Source organism: Gallinula chloropus (genome assembly GCF_964237585.1).
Source record: "Gallinula chloropus genome assembly, chromosome: 20".
Taxonomy (NCBI): Eukaryota; Metazoa; Chordata; class Aves; order Gruiformes; family Rallidae; genus Gallinula; species Gallinula chloropus.
The window spans coordinates 1,461,556-1,478,059 of record NC_140105.1 but is presented as its reverse complement, the minus strand read 5'-3'; the positions used below and the strand labels follow the sequence as shown (position 1 = coordinate 1,478,059).

The 16,504-nt window shown below is 46.6% G+C and overlaps 1 protein-coding gene across 1 annotated transcript; it reads right to left on the bottom strand.

Annotated features, from left to right (window-relative positions):
* Window positions 1-1,381: 1,381 nt before the first annotated feature.
* On the bottom strand, window positions 1,382-15,132 carry LOC311199289 (myosin heavy chain, skeletal muscle, adult-like; the record flags this gene model as incomplete). The annotated part of the gene is made up of 38 exons (XM_084273354.1): window positions 1,382-1,672; window positions 1,802-1,897; window positions 2,041-2,145; window positions 2,238-2,408; window positions 2,504-2,629; window positions 2,856-3,059; window positions 3,154-3,462; window positions 3,648-3,772; window positions 3,945-4,110; window positions 4,197-4,380; window positions 4,753-4,949; window positions 5,520-5,638; window positions 5,784-5,910; window positions 6,068-6,457; window positions 6,545-6,635; window positions 6,723-6,868; window positions 6,954-7,130; window positions 7,218-7,460; window positions 7,958-8,213; window positions 8,314-8,450; window positions 8,536-8,659; window positions 8,814-8,931; window positions 9,026-9,113; window positions 9,563-9,636; window positions 9,775-10,084; window positions 10,547-10,717; window positions 11,040-11,189; window positions 11,287-11,405; window positions 12,017-12,155; window positions 12,236-12,339; window positions 12,443-12,541; window positions 12,624-12,687; window positions 12,809-12,901; window positions 12,988-13,102; window positions 13,201-13,228; window positions 14,440-14,596; window positions 14,694-14,837; window positions 14,926-15,132. The coding sequence occupies 38 exons, from the start codon at window positions 15,130-15,132 to the stop codon at window positions 1,520-1,522; spliced, it is 5,826 nt and encodes a 1,941-aa protein (XP_084129480.1). The 3' UTR covers window positions 1,382-1,519.
* Between the last annotated feature and the right edge of the window lie 1,372 nt (window positions 15,133-16,504).

The window sequence follows — 16,504 nt, the reverse complement described above, 5'->3', positions numbered from 1 at the left end:
GTCTAAAGAACTGCCTCCCATTGCTTTCTTCTGGCAGCCCTGACAGAAGTTCTGCTCACCCAGACTCGCTAGTGACACTGGAAGAAGGCTGGATTTCCTGTGAGAGCTGGTGTGCTGGTGGGACTGCACTTGGGAGCCAGGTAAGGCCCTCTGGATATTGCTCCTGGAGGTGTACAGGCATGGAGCTGTTGTATGTAACTTCTTAACATCTATTTGGAGGCAAAGCCTCTGGCTTTGACTTCTGTAAGCTTTGACCAAGCAGACTGTGTCTGACCTTACCACTTCCCCAAGGAGCTCTACTGGCAGCTCCCACTTGTACACATTCTAACCAAATCAGGGTTGTAAGCACTGAGGAGTACATGCCCCAGGCTTAGGCACAATCACTTCCTGCACATCCTGCGACCTTGTAGAGTAGACAGGGATGGAAAGCTGTGGCTGTCACAAGCCTTCCACTGAAATACGTACCCTCACAGTCCCTCCTGAGTCCAGTTCTTGTTTCATTTCCAGCTGCCCCTTAGTCTTCAGTTGTGGCTAATGTGTTTCTCCTTCACTCCATGTTGGTCAGTATCAAGGGCTCCTGCAGCCTGGAGTCAGCTGGGGTGACTGGCAGTCGATGCTTCAGACAGCTGGAATAGAGCATGCAATTGCATAAGTTGAAAGGATTTCCAAATGAGCTCCATAGCCCTCAGATACCACTAACCTGTGCTTGTTTCACTGAACACACCGCCCTGAGAAAATCCCCAGAATGCCACGTGTAGCAGCCAGTTGTGCAGGAGGTGACAGGCTGAGCTTTGCAGTGACGTGGTGAGGAGCTGTGCCGATCCAGCAGTGAGCAGTGGGCCCCCAGGGGCAGTTCCAGCAGGCAGGGCTCAGGGTTTTGTCCACTGCAGAGAAACTGGGAGCCAGTGGTGGCAGAACCTCAGGGAACAGAGGGTAAGACAGGTGGCCCCATAGGATGTGACAGTGCTCTGTGTGCTGAAATTTGGCCCTGCCAAGGAACTGTCAGTCCTTCGTGCTGCAGCGCACAGGGACTTTGGAAACTCAGGGACTGATGTTTGGGCTTTGTGACTGCTGGGATCACACAGACAGACAGGGAAAGGAAAAGGAAATAGGATCACCCTCTGCTGCCTCTCACGTGGAAAGGAAGCTGTGCTGAAAGCACCATGGGAGAAGCCTAAAGACTCTGTGAGGGCAGGAACAGGGCAAGGAGCTCCTGGAGACAGAAGAGAACACAGGCTGGGCTATCAGTTGTCTCCACAGGAACAGCCAGCCTCCACATTTGCAAGGCCTCAACCCAGAGTGTGCCTCAGCTTCTCCTTTTCCCCAGCCAGGAAAAGCAATGCACTATCCCAGGTGAGGAAAAAAAGAGGCAGCACCGTTCATCGTGGGTTTGCAGAGCAATCTACAGGCTTTATTCTCTAGACATTGACAGGGTCACAAAGACACATTGCAGAAGAAAGCGACCAGGAGGTTCACACTTTGTGCATCCCTCAGGTCACTTGGCTGCCTCATGACATCCTCACTCTTCCTCTTCTATCTTCCTATGAAACTCCCGGCTCTTTGCTCGCAGCTTGTTGACCTGGGACTCAGCAATGTCAGCCCGCTCCTCAGCTTCCTCCAGCTCGTGCTGGATCTTGCGGAACTTGGACAGGTTGACATTGGACAGCTCCTCCTGTCAGGGCAGAGGGAGTCAGTGGTGAGGAGCCCAGGGCAGGGGTTGGCCCCCACCTGCACCTCAGACTTGGAAAAATGAAACCCACTTAGAAAGTGTTTCTTGCCCAACAGCCAGAGTGATACTTACAGCCTCCTCAGACTGCCTCTTGTAGGATTTCACCTTCATTTGCAGCTTGTCCACCAGATCCTGGAGCCTCAGGATATTCTTCCTGTCTTCCTCAGACTAGAGTGGTTGGGAAGCAGGAAAGAGAATGAATTCCTGGTTTCCCAACACGTGACACTGACAATTCCCCTTGCAGATGTTGAGGGAAAGATGTGACTGGCTGGGAGAAAACTGTGTGAGCCCGAGGAGGCCTCCTGCCTCACCTGGTAGGTCAGCTCCTTCACCCTCCTCTCGTACTTGCGCACACCCTTCACGGCTTCAGCGCTGCGCTTCTGCTCAGCATCAACCTCCCCTTCCAGCTCCCGCACCTGCAATGAGAAGCCCAGTGTTGGAGCTTCCCTGCCTGGTGGCTACTCACAGGACGTGTTCACCCTCCTGCACAAACACCAGCCCTACTCACCCTGGCCTCCAGCTTCTGGATTTGCTTCTTGCCTCCCTTCAGGGCCAACTGCTCGGCCTCGTCCAGACGGTGCTGCAGGTCCTTCACCGTCTGGTCCAGGTTCTTCTTCATCCTCTCCAGGTGGGCACTGGTGTCCTGCTCCTTCTTCAGCTCTTCAGCCATCATGGCTGCCTGGTGATAGGAAAGGGTCAAAGCAGTTTTGGGGCTGGAGGCAGTTTGGCAGAGAATAAAAGCACCACAGGCACTGAAGACAGCTCCCAACTCACGTCTGTGATGGCCTTCTTGGCCTTCTCCTCAGCATTGCGGGCTTCCTGGATCGTATCCTCCATTTCACCCTGAATTTGGGCAATGTCTGTTTCCAGCTTCTTCTTGGTGTTGATCAAGCTGGTGTTCTGTGCAAAGAGAGATGGCAAGACTTGCATTCTCAGGCCTGCAATGGCAAACCTAGACCCTGAGACAAGTGGTAGCTTGAAAAATGTGAGTGGTGGAATGGGCCCTCAGTGGGGCTTTCCTTGTGGACAGCAGTAGAGACCACTGCCCTGCCCCACCCTCTGCTATCTAACAGCCCCTTGTGTTTGCTGAGTATCAACACAACTGCTTGTGGCACCACACGCTTACCTGGGTATGGAGGAGCTGCACCCGCTCAGTGGCATCCAGCAGCTCCTGCTCTGCCAGTTTCCTCGACCGCTCCGTCTGCTCCAGGGCTGCCCGGAGCTCCTCAATTTCAGCCTGCAACAGGTTTGCTCTGCGCTCCACCATGGCCACCTGCTCCTTCAGGTCCTCCTGAGTCCTGAGAGCATCATCCAAGTGTATCTGTGTGTCCTGTAAAAGAGACAAGAGAAATTACAAGTCAGCAGTGTACCTGGGTGCCAGAAAAGGCAGGGGAGGCTTTTCTCTGGAGCTTTACTGAGCAGACCTTGAGCACTCCCTGCGTGTTCCTCAGGTTCTTTTGTGCCTCTGCAGCCACACGGTTGGCATGGCTCAGCTGGATCTCCATTTCATTGAGGTCTCCTTCCATCTTCTTCTTCAGCCTCAGGGCTTCATTCCTGCTCCTGATCTCAGCATCAAGGCTGCTCTGTAGGGACTCCACAATTCTGAGGTGGTTCCTCTTCAGCTGGTCGATCTCCTCATCTTTCTCTGCGATCTTCCTGTCAATCTCAGACTTCACCTGGTTGAGCTCAAGCTGGAGGCGCAGGATCTTCCCCTCTTCATGTTCTAGGGAGGCCTGGACAAGCAGGCACAAACATTTGTCACACAGTTCAAGCTACTGATGACTTTCTAGGTAATTACAGAGTATTTCAGGAAATCTCATCTGGCTGCTCTCCCCAGGCAGAACAGAGAGGGGCACCCAGCCATATGTCCCCATTGCTCATCTTTTTTAGTGCAGACACAATGATGATGGGTGTGTACCTCAGCCTCCTCCAGAGCAGCCTGGATTTCAGACTTCTCCTGCTCAATCTGCTTCTTGACTTTCTCCAGCTCATGAATCGCCTTTCCTCCCTCGGCAATCTGCTCCGTCAGGTCAGAAATCTCCTCTGTGGGAACCAAGAGCAAAGGCCCAGTCAGGCACAGAGCTGAATGGGGAGGGCCCTGTCACAACAAGGGCACAGGCCCCTCTGCCCACCTGCAGGCACAGAGCCCTCTGGAGCGCTGGGTGCTGCTGGGGAGCGAGAAAGCCCTGCCAGGAGCAGAGGGCCAGGGACTTACGCTGCAAGTTCTTGTTCTCTCGCTTCAGCGTCTCCAGGTGGTCCAAGGACTCCTCGTAGGCATTCTTCATCTTAAAGAGCTCCGTGCTGAGAGAGCGAGACTCCTTCTGGGAGGCTTCCAGCTCAGCCTGCGTTTCCTCATACTTCTGCTTCCACTCTGCCAGGATCTGAAGAGAAATGGGGTGTGAGCATGGATGTGGCAATGCGGAGGCCACGCTCTGCCCAGGAACCCCAAGGCTGCAGCCCTGAAGACCTTGTCAAAGTTCTTCTGCTTCTTATCCAGAGCTGCACAGGCAGCATTTGATCGCTCCACATCAATCATCAGGTCCTCCACTTCATTCTGCAGCCTCTGCTTTGTCTTTTCCAGGGAGGCACACTTGGCATTGACGGCTTCCACGTGCTCCTCTGCATCCTGCAGGCGCTGTGCCAGCTTCTTCCTGGAGGGTGGTAAACACAGCCCATTAGTGGTGATGGAAATGGATGTTGTTTTGTCATTTTCATCCCAGTGCGGGGGCACTTTGCATTATTTGGTCCCCATACACACAGTGAAGAGCCTATCCCAAGCAGTCTTGCCTTTTTCTTTCCCCAGTTCTAGCTATCCCCCTGCCTTCTGCATAGACCACATTTTGCCTTTCACATGCACTCTCTCTCATGTAGCCTTTTTCTCTGTGCCTTTCCAAACCACACTCTTATGGTATTTATTTCTGTTTTATATAACTCTTCCTCAACCTACTAGTAGGCTTTCACCCCTCAGCATCTAAATGGTTTCTTATTAATTTGTGCCAGCCTTTCCTGCCTTCCCAACCTACTTGGCCTCCTCCAGCTCCTCTGTGCGCTGAATGGCATCTGTCTCATATTTGGTTCTCCACTGGGCCACTTCACTGTTGGCCTTGGACAGGGCACGCTGCATCTCCCCTTTGGCTTCCTGCTCCTCCTCATATTGCTCCCGGAGCAAGTCACAGTCGTGCCGAGCAGACTGCAGGGCGTGGGCCAGGGCGTTCTTGGCCTGTGTTGACATTGGGATTGGGACAATGAATTGTCTGAGAGAAAACAGACTGTTAACTTAGTAGGAGTTGTTGAAAACTCTTTGAATCTGACATATAATGTCAGCCCAAGGAAACATGGTACATTGATTCCAATGTCTGAGGAGCTTCTTATTGCCTCATTCATCAGAATCTAGTGTGTTATGGTAGAAGAGATGGTAGTTTAACTCTAAATGACAAATATGAAGCTTCGGCATCTTGAACCCTTTTAAATATATTCTGATGTTTACACTTCCATTATGTAAAAGTGGAACAAGAAAAGATTATTTTTAGACATATCTCAAGCTTTTTTTATATGTCATCATTAACCAAATAAAGACCTAAAGTTGTCCTTCCCTGTCTCAGTATCCCACATGGAGGCAGTGGTTCTCAACTTTTCTTTCCACACTGGAGCGAGAGGTGGTAAATGTTTCTAACTAGTTTAGAACTCTCAAGTTAAATGACATGGCTGAATTTATGCAAGAGTAAGAAATATCCTGAAAGAAAGCACAATCTGAATCCAAAGTCAAACCCTTTACAGGAAGTATGTTTACCTTTACTTCTTCCTCTAAATGTCTTTTTAGTTCCTCAATCTGTTGGGTGAAAGCCTGCTTCCCTCTGGAGAGCTGAGAAATCAGACCATCTTTCTCTTCCACCTGGCGCGAATATTCACCTGAGAAATTTAAAAATCAAATCTGATGTGTCTTTAAAACACTGTATGCCACCTTGTATAGACTGATTTGAGGAAGGCATTGCTCTCTCTCATGTCATCATTGTTTACAGGTTATCCCATTCCTGAGGGTGCAGGGGTGTGTTACCTGCTTCTGTCTGCAGGCGAGCTCTTTGAGTGTTGAGGTCATTGATCATGCGCTGATGTTCCTCTTCCTTCGTCTTAATCTCGCTCAGCTGGTCTTCCAGGGTGCGACACATCTTCTCCAGATTTGCCTATATGTCATATAAGGAAGGCAGACTATCACTAAGTTCTGAATGTTCCTTTCATGACAAGAAACACTCAATGCTGTGATAGCAAACTGTAAGCAGAAGGTTCAAAATCACATATGAGGTCATATATCATAGGGCAAAACTAATTGAAACTCTGTACCTTGGCTTTGGAGACAGACTCCATGTTACTGGCCAGGTCGTCAATCTCCATCTTCAGCTCACTCTTCTCCTTCTCCAGCTTCTGCTTCACTCGCTGCAGGTTGTCGATCTGCTCCCCAAGCTCAGCCGTGCTGTCCGCGTGCTTCTTGCGCAGGGCGGCAGCCGTGGCTTCGTGCTGCAGCGTGGCCTCTTCCAGGTCACGGCGCATCTTCTGGAACTCGGCCTCACGCTTCTTGTTCATCTCCACCTGAGCTGCTGTAGCTCCTCCTGCTTCTTCCAGGCGCTCGCTGATCTCCTCCAGCTCCCTGGAGAGGTCAGCACGATGCTTCTCCGCTTTTGCCCGAGAGGTTCGCTCTGCCTCAATTTCCTCCTCCAGTTCCTCGATCCGAGCCTGGGGAACAGCAGGGACCCTTCACACCCCTGCCCTCCTCCTGCCTGGCCTGAGACTGGGGCAAGAGCAGAGGGCACACAGACTTGCCTGCAGCTCCTTGATCTTCTTCTGTAACTGGATGCCAAGAAGTTGCTCATCCTCGATTTTGCTCTGGATCTGGCTGATTTCAAAGTCTTTCCTTTGGGCAGAGCAAACCGTGTCAGAGCTCACAGGGAAAAGACAAGCCCACCAGCCCAGCACTCGCCTGCCCCACAGCCACACTTACTTCTTCAGTTTCTCATCCAGCTGCTGCTTATCATTCTCCAGATCCATTATGCTGTCTTGAGCCAGCTTCAGGTCCCCTTCGAGTTTCCTCTTCGCTCGCTCAAGGTCCATGCGCAGTTTCTTCTCTTGCTCCAGGGACCCTTCCAGCTAAACAGAACAAGACCACCAGTGCTCAGCCAGCCAGGTCCAACTCCATCCCTGTGCTGTTCCTGCTCTCTGCCTGTGCACTTACATCGTCCACTTGCTGCTCCAGCTTGGTTTTAGCTTTGGTCAGCGTATTGACTTTGTCCTCTTCTGCCTGCAGGTCATCCAGCGTCTGCTGATGGGCCTCTTGGAGAGCTTTCTTCTCTTTGGTCAGCTTCACGATGGTCTCGTCCAGAGCTGCCATCTCCTCTGTCAGGTTTTTCACCTTTGAGTGGAACAGAACAAGTGCAGATCAAAAATGCTGTTTAGAACTTTATGCTCTGGAGCGAGAGTGACACCTTCTGCACTGTACCTTGTTCTCGGTGGCGTGTTTCTCCTTCTCCACTTTGGCCAGAGTTAACTCGAGGTCATCAATATCTTTCTTCAGCTCTGAACATTCATCCTCCAGTTTTCTCTTCTTGGCTGTCAGCTCAGCATTAATTTCCTCCTCATCCTCAGCCCTTTCAGTCACTTCTTTAACCTTGGCTTCCAGCTGGATTTTGGTTTTGATGAGCTGGTCACATCTCTCCTCAGCATCAGCCAAGCTGTCTGCTTCCTGTTGGAGAGAGACAGTTTTTCTTCATTTCTTCATTAACTGCCAGTAATGAGGCAAAGGCTGGATGGCTTTTCCTGCACCTGCATTCACAAGTACCACTCTCAACTCTGGGTTGCATTTACACTCCAAAATAGATAGACTGTACTACATCCTGGTGAGATGCAGATAACACCTGCGGGACTTAACTGCTGAGAGGGAGTTGGGGGTTTCAGGAAGAACTCTACTCTGAGTATTTCTTGGCCTGCTATATCTCTCTGCTTTCTCTGAAAGCAAGAGCGCTGACTGTCACCTGGAGCTCCCTACTTTTTGCACTGGCTGTCAGAGTGCTCACCACTCCACAGCCAGACACTTCTTCCCTCAACTTCAGATACGTATGATGGATAATTCACAAAATATCTGACCTTTTGTCTTCTCTAGTTTGACCTTCTGCTTCAGAAAGAACAAAATGAATGTACAGGCTCCTTTTCTGTGTGATAAATTAACAGTGATAAACTCACAGCCTGCACTTGGAGCTGCAGGTCATTCTTCTCCTGCAGTAAAGCCACCATTTTCTCCTCCAGCTCCTTCCTCTTTGCCTCAGACTTTGCAAGCTCCTCCTTGGTTTTCTCAAACTCCTGTTTCATGTTGGCCATCTCCTTCTCAGACTCTGCACTCTTCAGCAAGGGCTTGATCTTGAAGAACAGCTTCATCCAGGGCCAGTGCTTGACATTCATGAATGCACGAACGTTGTACTGGATGCAGAAGATGGACTCCCTGAGGCATAATTAAATGTACTTAGAATATTTTCAGTCTGATGAGTGCCAACACTTTCCCCCAGGCACAGTGAATTTCAGTGTTGATGAGGAATGCCTACCTCCTCTCCACCATTCTCTGGTACTCCACTCTACTCAGGAAGCCCCTGCACCTGGCCTGGGTGCGGGTGATGAGCTGTGCCAGCTTCTCATCCCGCATCTCCTCCAGGAGCCCCAGCAGCCCAGCTTTGAAGAACACCTAGAGAAAGGGAATGTAGCAGCAGGTCACTGCCAGGCTGAGCAAAGCACAGCCAGGCAGTGAGTGAGTCAAGGAGAGGCTGTACCTTGGTGTGTCCAAACTTGTACTGGGTGTGGTCCACATCGATTGACCCAAGGAGCTTCTCAGAAGCCTTCTTGCTGTCAATGAACTGTCCCTCTGGGATGGCACTGGCATTAAGCACCTTGTACCTGTGCAAAGAGGAAGATAAGGATAGTTTTTCCCAACCAACACACAGCACATACTGAACCCCACCAGCTCATGTAAAGCCATTTCTGACATCAGAGTCTGGCCTGAGTGAACTAACATTGCTTTTAATGATGGTCAGCAGGACACTGCTCTCACCTCTGCTTGAAGTCAGCATAGAGGACTCTGCTGGGGAATCCCTTCCTGCAAATTCTGATCCCTTCCAGCACACCGTTGCAGCGCAGCTGGTGAAGGACCAGTTCATGCTCCATGGCACCTGGCAATTCAGAGCACAGATGAATGCCACAGTGCCCAGTGCAGAGGGGAATGTAAGTATCAGAGGAAGTTCTCCTTCTGCTTGAGTGTCTTACCAGGTGTTTTTGTTTCATTGGGGATGATGCAACGGACAAAATGGGGGTGAGTGCTGCGCAGATTGGTCATCAGCTTGTTTAGGTTCTCCTAGAGTGACCAGTTAGGAATGTGAGTTTCATATGTCTTTATACTGAAATACTTCTGCGTTGCTATTAATCCAAGGAAAACAATATAAGATCTCACATTTTCACACCAAGTAATGTCTTTGTGTTCTATATTCTGAAGTCAATCTACTTCAGTTTAAAAGTTTTTTATTTTTTCAAACAAGGTATTTATCTCATTGGAGATTATTTGTAAGGAGACTCTCAACTCCCAAACATACAAACTGCATAGAAACGCAAGAATGCTAAAAATACAGTTCTAGTCTGATAGTCTGTCCCAAAGACATAAAAATATAAAGATCTGAATAAGATCTACTCCAAACAAACAAATAAAAAAATCAACCACCAAAAACCCCAAACCAAACAAGTATTAGATTCATGATCTTTGAAGCCTGAATGTTTATTTATAGAGAGATAAGGAATGCAGTACTGTACCCGGAAAAGAGCTGAGACAGTCTGGAAAGAAGAACCCTTCTTCTTGCCGCCCTTCTTGCCACCACCACCGGCCTCTGCAAATAAGAGGAAACAAATAAAATATTAAAATATGGATGTTGCATGTTGGAGACTTCAGAATAGGAAAGTGTTTACTGCTTTAATTCTGTGTCAACATTTTCCTATACTGAAAATACAGTCTTCACAGGGCTGACCTGCATCTGCTCCACCATAGTTGGCAAAGAGCAAAGCCAGTGTCTTCACAGATGATTTCTGGTACAACCCAATGACAGTTTCATTCAGTGGGTCCTTGTTCTTCTCCAGCCAGCCAGTGATGTTGTAGTCCACTGTCCCAGCATAGTGCACCAGGGAGAAGTGGGCCTCAGCCTTGCCTTTGGCAGGCTTGGGCTTCTGGAAGTTGCTGGACTTGCCCAGATGCTGGTCATAGAGCTTGTTCTTGAAAGAGGTGTCAGTTGCCTTGGGGAACATGCACTCCTCTTCCAGGATGGAGAAGATGCCCATGGGCTGGAAAACATTACAACAGAAATTAGAAGAGATTAGAAAGATTAGAAAGGAGACATCCCTTGGTTACCAATTTGCTGGAATCCGAAGACAAAGCTCTTCCCATCCATTTCATGATAGTAAATCAGAGAAAATTGACTAAGGCTTAATTTCTTTCAGTGTTGCTGTTAAAATGAAACTTATGTAAATCCTTTTCCTGATAAAAAATATAAATACAACACTGTAAAAAACTATAATCCTCATAAAATTATTTATTGGCCTGTACTTACAGAATATGAAAGTCTTTTATTTAACTTAATTTTGCAATCTGGAAGTGAATACTCTCACCACAATTCCTTCATTGTAGTATGATCTTCAAAACCACAGGATGTGTATACCCTGTTGCCACTTTCACAGTGAATATCCTCACATGATTTTTAAGTATGTCTCTTGGGAAAGACATGGAATACATTGAATCAAGAATACCTTCTCAATGAGCTCGATGCAGGCAGCCAGGTCCATCCCAAAGTCAATGAATGTCCATTCAATTCCCTCCTTCTTGTACTCCTCCTGCTCCAGCACGAACATGTGGTGGTTGAAGAACTGTTGCAGTTTCTCATTGGTGAAGTTGATGCACAGCTGCTCAAAGCTGTTGAACTGTCAGACATAAAAACACATGCAACGTTTTCAAGGTTCAGCAGTAATAGCAAGGTCTTTTCCTGGGCAATCCTAGTTCATAATGGGTGGTATTTTAAATACAAGTCCCCTTCCTGTGCAGTTTTCCTGTGCTATCCCTCTAGGATAGTCTCAGATTCACTGTAGTTAGGAGATGAGTGTTCTTCTGGATTAAAAAAGGTGATTCCAAAAGCCCTGCAAATAACTGTAAGAAGATACTGACTTCTATGAAAAATGTTTCTCAAAATTCCCTTTACTCTTAATTGTCCTTCAATGAAGATGCTAGGAAAAGTGCATTTCTTACATCAAAGATCTCAAAGCCAGCAATGTCCAGGACACCAATGAAGTACTGTCTGGGCTGCTTCGTATCCAGCTGCTGGTTGATACGAACAACCATCCACAGGAACATCTTCTCATAGACAGCCTTTGCCAGGGCACCCACTGAATTGTTCACCTAAAGCAAGGAGAAAGATTTGGAGGTTACTACAGAGAGCACAGGAGAATCAACATGGATCATCAAAGCAAGTTCCAAGTTACCACATTTTTCCTACCTGTTGTACAGTTTGACCTTTGGTCACATACTCATTCCCAACCTTGACTCTGGGGTAGCAGAGAGCCTTGAGCAGGTCTGCTGAGTTCAGACCCATCAGGTAGGCAGCCTTGTCAGCAACTAAACAGCAGAAAAGAGAAAGAAAGAAATTAATATTGGATAGTTCCTAAAATTCGGTTCTTAAGTAACAGTCTGAAAAGAACAACAGTGTTTAGTGTCACAGAGCTGCAAAAAAATATCTGGTCAAAGCTAATTTCTCTGACTTCAGGATTCTGAGTGTTGGTTTCTACATATGTTCAAGAAACCTTATTTCTTTTGTCCATTTTCAGGCAGGACTATGGACTTCACACTTTCTTTCTAGTCTGGGAGTCATCAATCAGTGAGATGGAGGCATGGATTGCAATTCCTGCTGTGACAGAGCCTAATCACATACACCTCTCACATCAGAGTTCCCCCCAATAGGTGAGGGTGAATAGAGCACAGTCTCCATCCTGTTACAGCTGAACCACTTCACCACTCTACAATACACTTGCAAGGTGTATCCAACAAAAGCATGAATAAACTCCTGACACAGAATAAAATGACAGGTATCATTAGGTGAGCTACATCTCAGCCATTGAACAAATTTATTTTTAGTTTACACATTTCCATATTTAAAGGGTGAATTCTGCCTGAGTCCTTTTGGTAACAAAGAAAATATCTTCTGGAAAGGTTGTTGGATCTGCTGGTACCTTCTGTGCCATCTGGCTCTGCCTGCTCCTCTCGTTGTTTCTGCTTGAACTTCAAGTTCCCATAGTGCATGACAGCCCCTGTCAGCTTGTAGATGGCTGTTTTCTCATCGGCAGTGAAGCCCAGGATGTCAATGGCACTCTGGTAATACAAACAGCAAAGTAAATGTATATGTACCATGGCTCCTACCCAGCAGATGACCTGCTTTGTAAGTTACTTACATCTGTAGCCATCAGCTCCTCTTGGTCATCAATGCTGGGAACAGTGATCTCACCCTGACTCACAAAGTGGAAATCATAAGGGTTGGTGGTAATGAGGAGCATGTCTGAAAGCAATCAAAGAGATAAAACAAGGTAACTTTAGTTTTCCAGATGATGCAATGAGCTTAGTGATCTTCCTTCAAAAAAAAATATCTGTGATCTTCCTACCAATCAGCTCTGGCTTCTTGTTGGAGGTGATCTGATAAAATATGTGGTAGCTTCTTTCTGCCTTCAGCTGGAAAGTGACTCTGGACTTTTCCAGCAGATCTGGCAAGGAAGGTGGAACAGAGTTAGAACAGGAACTGGGGAGGGTTAGAAGGAATGTGATCAGGCCAGGAGGGTCTCTTACATGTTTCAATGTCAGCAGAAGCCAGTTTGCCTGTGGCACCAAAGTGGATTCTGATGAATTTGCCCTGTTAAGGGGAAAAAAAGGCATTTCTGCCTAAATGCATTTCCTTGCCATCTCTTTTTATGAGAATTCCACTAATCCATTGCTACTGTTCTAATGTGATTTTGCAGGAAACAACAACTTACAAAGCGTGAGGAGTTGTCATTCCTCACGGTCTTGGCATTTCCAAAGGCCTCCAGCAGTGGGTTGGCACTGATGATTTGATCCTCAAGCGTTCCCTGCAGGATGGTAATTGCACAGTTAGGAGTGTTTAGCTGACATGGCAATTACTTGCCAAATGTTTGGTCTGTTCTTCCTGACTCACCTGCATTTTGCCTGACTGCTGCTCCTCTTTCTTCTTCTCCCCACTGGCTGCAATTGTTGCAAAGTACTGGATGACACGCTTGGTGTTCACAGTCTTCCCTGCACCGGATTCTCCACTGTCAGATAAAAGAGAGAAGCAGAGAGCAGGTGGTGAGGCAGGAGGTCTCCTGGCACTGGGCAGCCCCCCAGGGACCTGAGCAGGGGGTGTACGTACGTGATGAGGATCGACTGGTTCTCGCGATCTGTGAAATGAGAGAGATGAGAAAGCTTTGCCTGGTGCTCATGAACAGCAAAGAACTCAAAAACTTGGAGAAAAATATTAACTGAACCTTCCAGAGGATGCAGGGACAGAAGAGAACAAAAAGCCCTGGGAACTCTACAGCAGTACTTCAGGTATTATCAACTGTATCAGAAAAGCCTATTTCACAGTAGCTTTTGGAGTCTTATGCTTTTCAAGTTACCATGTTCTCATCAGGCTACTTACTGCTCTCTTATTAGCTAAGTACTTATAGGTGATATACTGAGGTTGGGCTTTGGCAGCATGAAGCTAAAAGTTTCCTCAGTAAACTTGGAAATAAACAAGTTTCCATGGAAACTTGGAGATCCTATGAACAACAGAAATATCTGACAACCTCTTTCCCTATACTTCATCAGGGCCTTTTTTTAACTCTTACATATTCAGAAATTTTGTATTCCTGAGGTTAATTTTTCATTTTTCTGTTCTGGATTTATTTCCCAGATGTAAGAAAAGAAGATCTAAAGTCCAGCATATCTTTGATTTCAATGCCCAGATAGGGAACTGAAAATAAGAGGTGGAAGGAAGAAGAGAAAAGCATTCAATTTAAATGCTAAAAGCTTTTAAAATTTTCCTTGAATTGTTTTCTGCAGTTTACTTTTCACTCTAAGGTGCAATTGATTTACAGTTGCATCAAAAAATGTAGGGGTTACATAGATCATTGCAGGCTGTGTGCACTTTAGAACACCCAGTCATTTTTTCCATTATTAAATCATTTGCATAACACTCATTTGAACCTTATGTTCCTGTTAAACTTTGCAATGATGCTTGCAAATCTGAGTTGACTGCATACACATCCTTTATAGGGTATGTGTAATATTACTGTACTCTGTGCTGTAACTAGTTAGGTGATTAAGGTACATTATTATTCTGTGCATATATGTAGGATCCCATTACAGTGAGTAAAGCCTACACCAGAAAATAGGTGTCTTCTTTTCAGTGTATTTGCTCCCAGATGATTTTCATTAGTCTTTACTGATTCTGATGGGAATGCAGACACTCAGCTCGTGCAGACCGTTAAGTACATGAATCTTCCATTCATTTCACACACACAGAAACACTATTTTCAGTGTTGAACCATATTTCCAGAATATACCCTGCATTTCCCTTTACAGGTAGCTCACTGCAAGAGCAGTTCAAAGGAAACCAAGCACTCACCAGTCAGCATGAACTGATAGGCGTTGTCAGAGATGGAGAAGATGTGTGGAGGGGCCTCCTGGCGCTTCTTGCCTCGGTAGGCCAACACCACCTCTGGGTTGTACACCGGCAGCCACTTGTAGGGGTTGACAGTGACACAGAAGAGCCCCGAGTAGGTCTGCGAGGAAGGGAGACAGCACGTTGGCTTCCACTTAGCCTGGCAGAGCAGCTCCTGCTGGCTGCCTTCCTCTGGGCAGACTGCTGCTGGCACTTACGTAGATCATCCATGCTGCGTAACGCTCTTTGAGGTTGTACAGCACAGCGGGCTCGTGGAGGTGGGTCATCATGGCCATGTCCTCGATTTTATCGTACTTGGGAGGGTTCATGGAGAAGATTTGATCATCCTTAACGGTCAGGGTCTGCCAGGGAAATGAAAGATCCACGTATGTCAGTTAAGAGATAAGACTGGGAATAAAATTGTGTCCTTCAGCCTTGTTTTTCACTCACCTCTCCAGCTTCAGTCTTGACAGTGACCTTCCCCGTTTCCCTGCTCTGGATTGTCCCTTTCACAAAGGATTCTTTGGGATGCACCACAAAGACTGAAGTCTTGGCATCGAAAGGCTTGTTCTGGGCCTCGATTCTCTCCTTCTCTGACTTCCGGAGGTAAGGAGCTGCCTCCCCAAATACAGCCATCTCTGAGTCAGCAGAGGCCATGGCTGCACTTTATTGGAAGCACGTCAGGAGATGTATCTGGTGGGGAAAAAAGGTTGTGGATCACTGAGAAGAACAATATAATCTCTTTCAGAGAGAAAACTCCTTGCTCTTTAGCTAATAAATTGCTAGGTACTCTCTTGGAAAATCTCATAGAATCAACCACTGAAATCCTATTTGATTTGAAGTCCCACTCAAGACTTTCTTCTAAAACAGGTAGACACTGTAACAGTACATAGAACATCTTCTGAATATTGGATACAGTTTGATAGCTCATCTAGATGAATTCTGACCAGATCTGAAGTCCTCACGTAGTAGAATCCACAGGCAAAATAAAAAACATTCTCTTTTCTGGTCCTTAATTACGACTGATGAATCTTCACGAGAGTTCTCTTTTAAAATCTTACCTCTTGTGCTAAAAATTAGAATTCACTATTTAGATATTTCCTATTTTTTCTTATTATTATTTTAATTGTCTCAGCTAAGCAAATGTCAGCAGAAATATGAGAGGATTTGCAAAGAGAACTGATACAACTGTATAAAAGTCCTGTCTTAGACTGTAGTCCAGGGGTACATTGTTCAGGGTGTAACTTTAGGGAAAGCCTTGTATCCTGGAAAATGGCCAAGTCTCTTAAAAGAGCAGTGGCAGTTGTTTCTTACTGCTGCACAGAATTCCAGAGACAAGTTGCAGATTAAGAATACAGACATGTATCTAAGTTATACTTAATATTTTTGTCCACATCTCCGTTCCCTCACAGAAATCGTTGACAGATACAGGAGAAATTGTACTGGATACTGCAAGGACATTGTTGTCTATCTTTAAGCTCACAAAATGCATGCACTTACCTTGAAGCCTTCTGTGGAGACAGGCCAGACTTGTCCCTGGGAGGTTTTATAGTCTCGTCTGCAGATGCTGCAGATGCTCCCCCTTTCTTCGGTCAAAACATTTCTGGCAAACCTTCTTTGGCAAAGCATTGTCTGGCAAACTAAGGGCATAATTGTCATTTGATTTGAATGATATAATTAGAACATTTTTATATCTTACTGACTATGTGAATACATCTATAAATAATTTGTCAAGAGTGTTAAGGAGAGAATCTAGACTACTCGAGGCACTTGGAGAACTTGGATGCAGGACTTATGGTTCCTATTGCTGGCTTTCTCAGTGATTTGATGCTTGACCCATGGTGGTTTCCTTGGTATGTTTATATCACAACTTTTCAGTCATGCAGTGAGGATGGTAACATCCATGATGCTTCAGGAACCCATGCATGGAGATGAAGAGGAGAAGTATGTAAAAAACATAGAAAATGTTGTTAAGAGGCACTTTTCAGTGGCATTTGCTGAACAGCAGAAAGTCCAAGTGTGTTGGAGC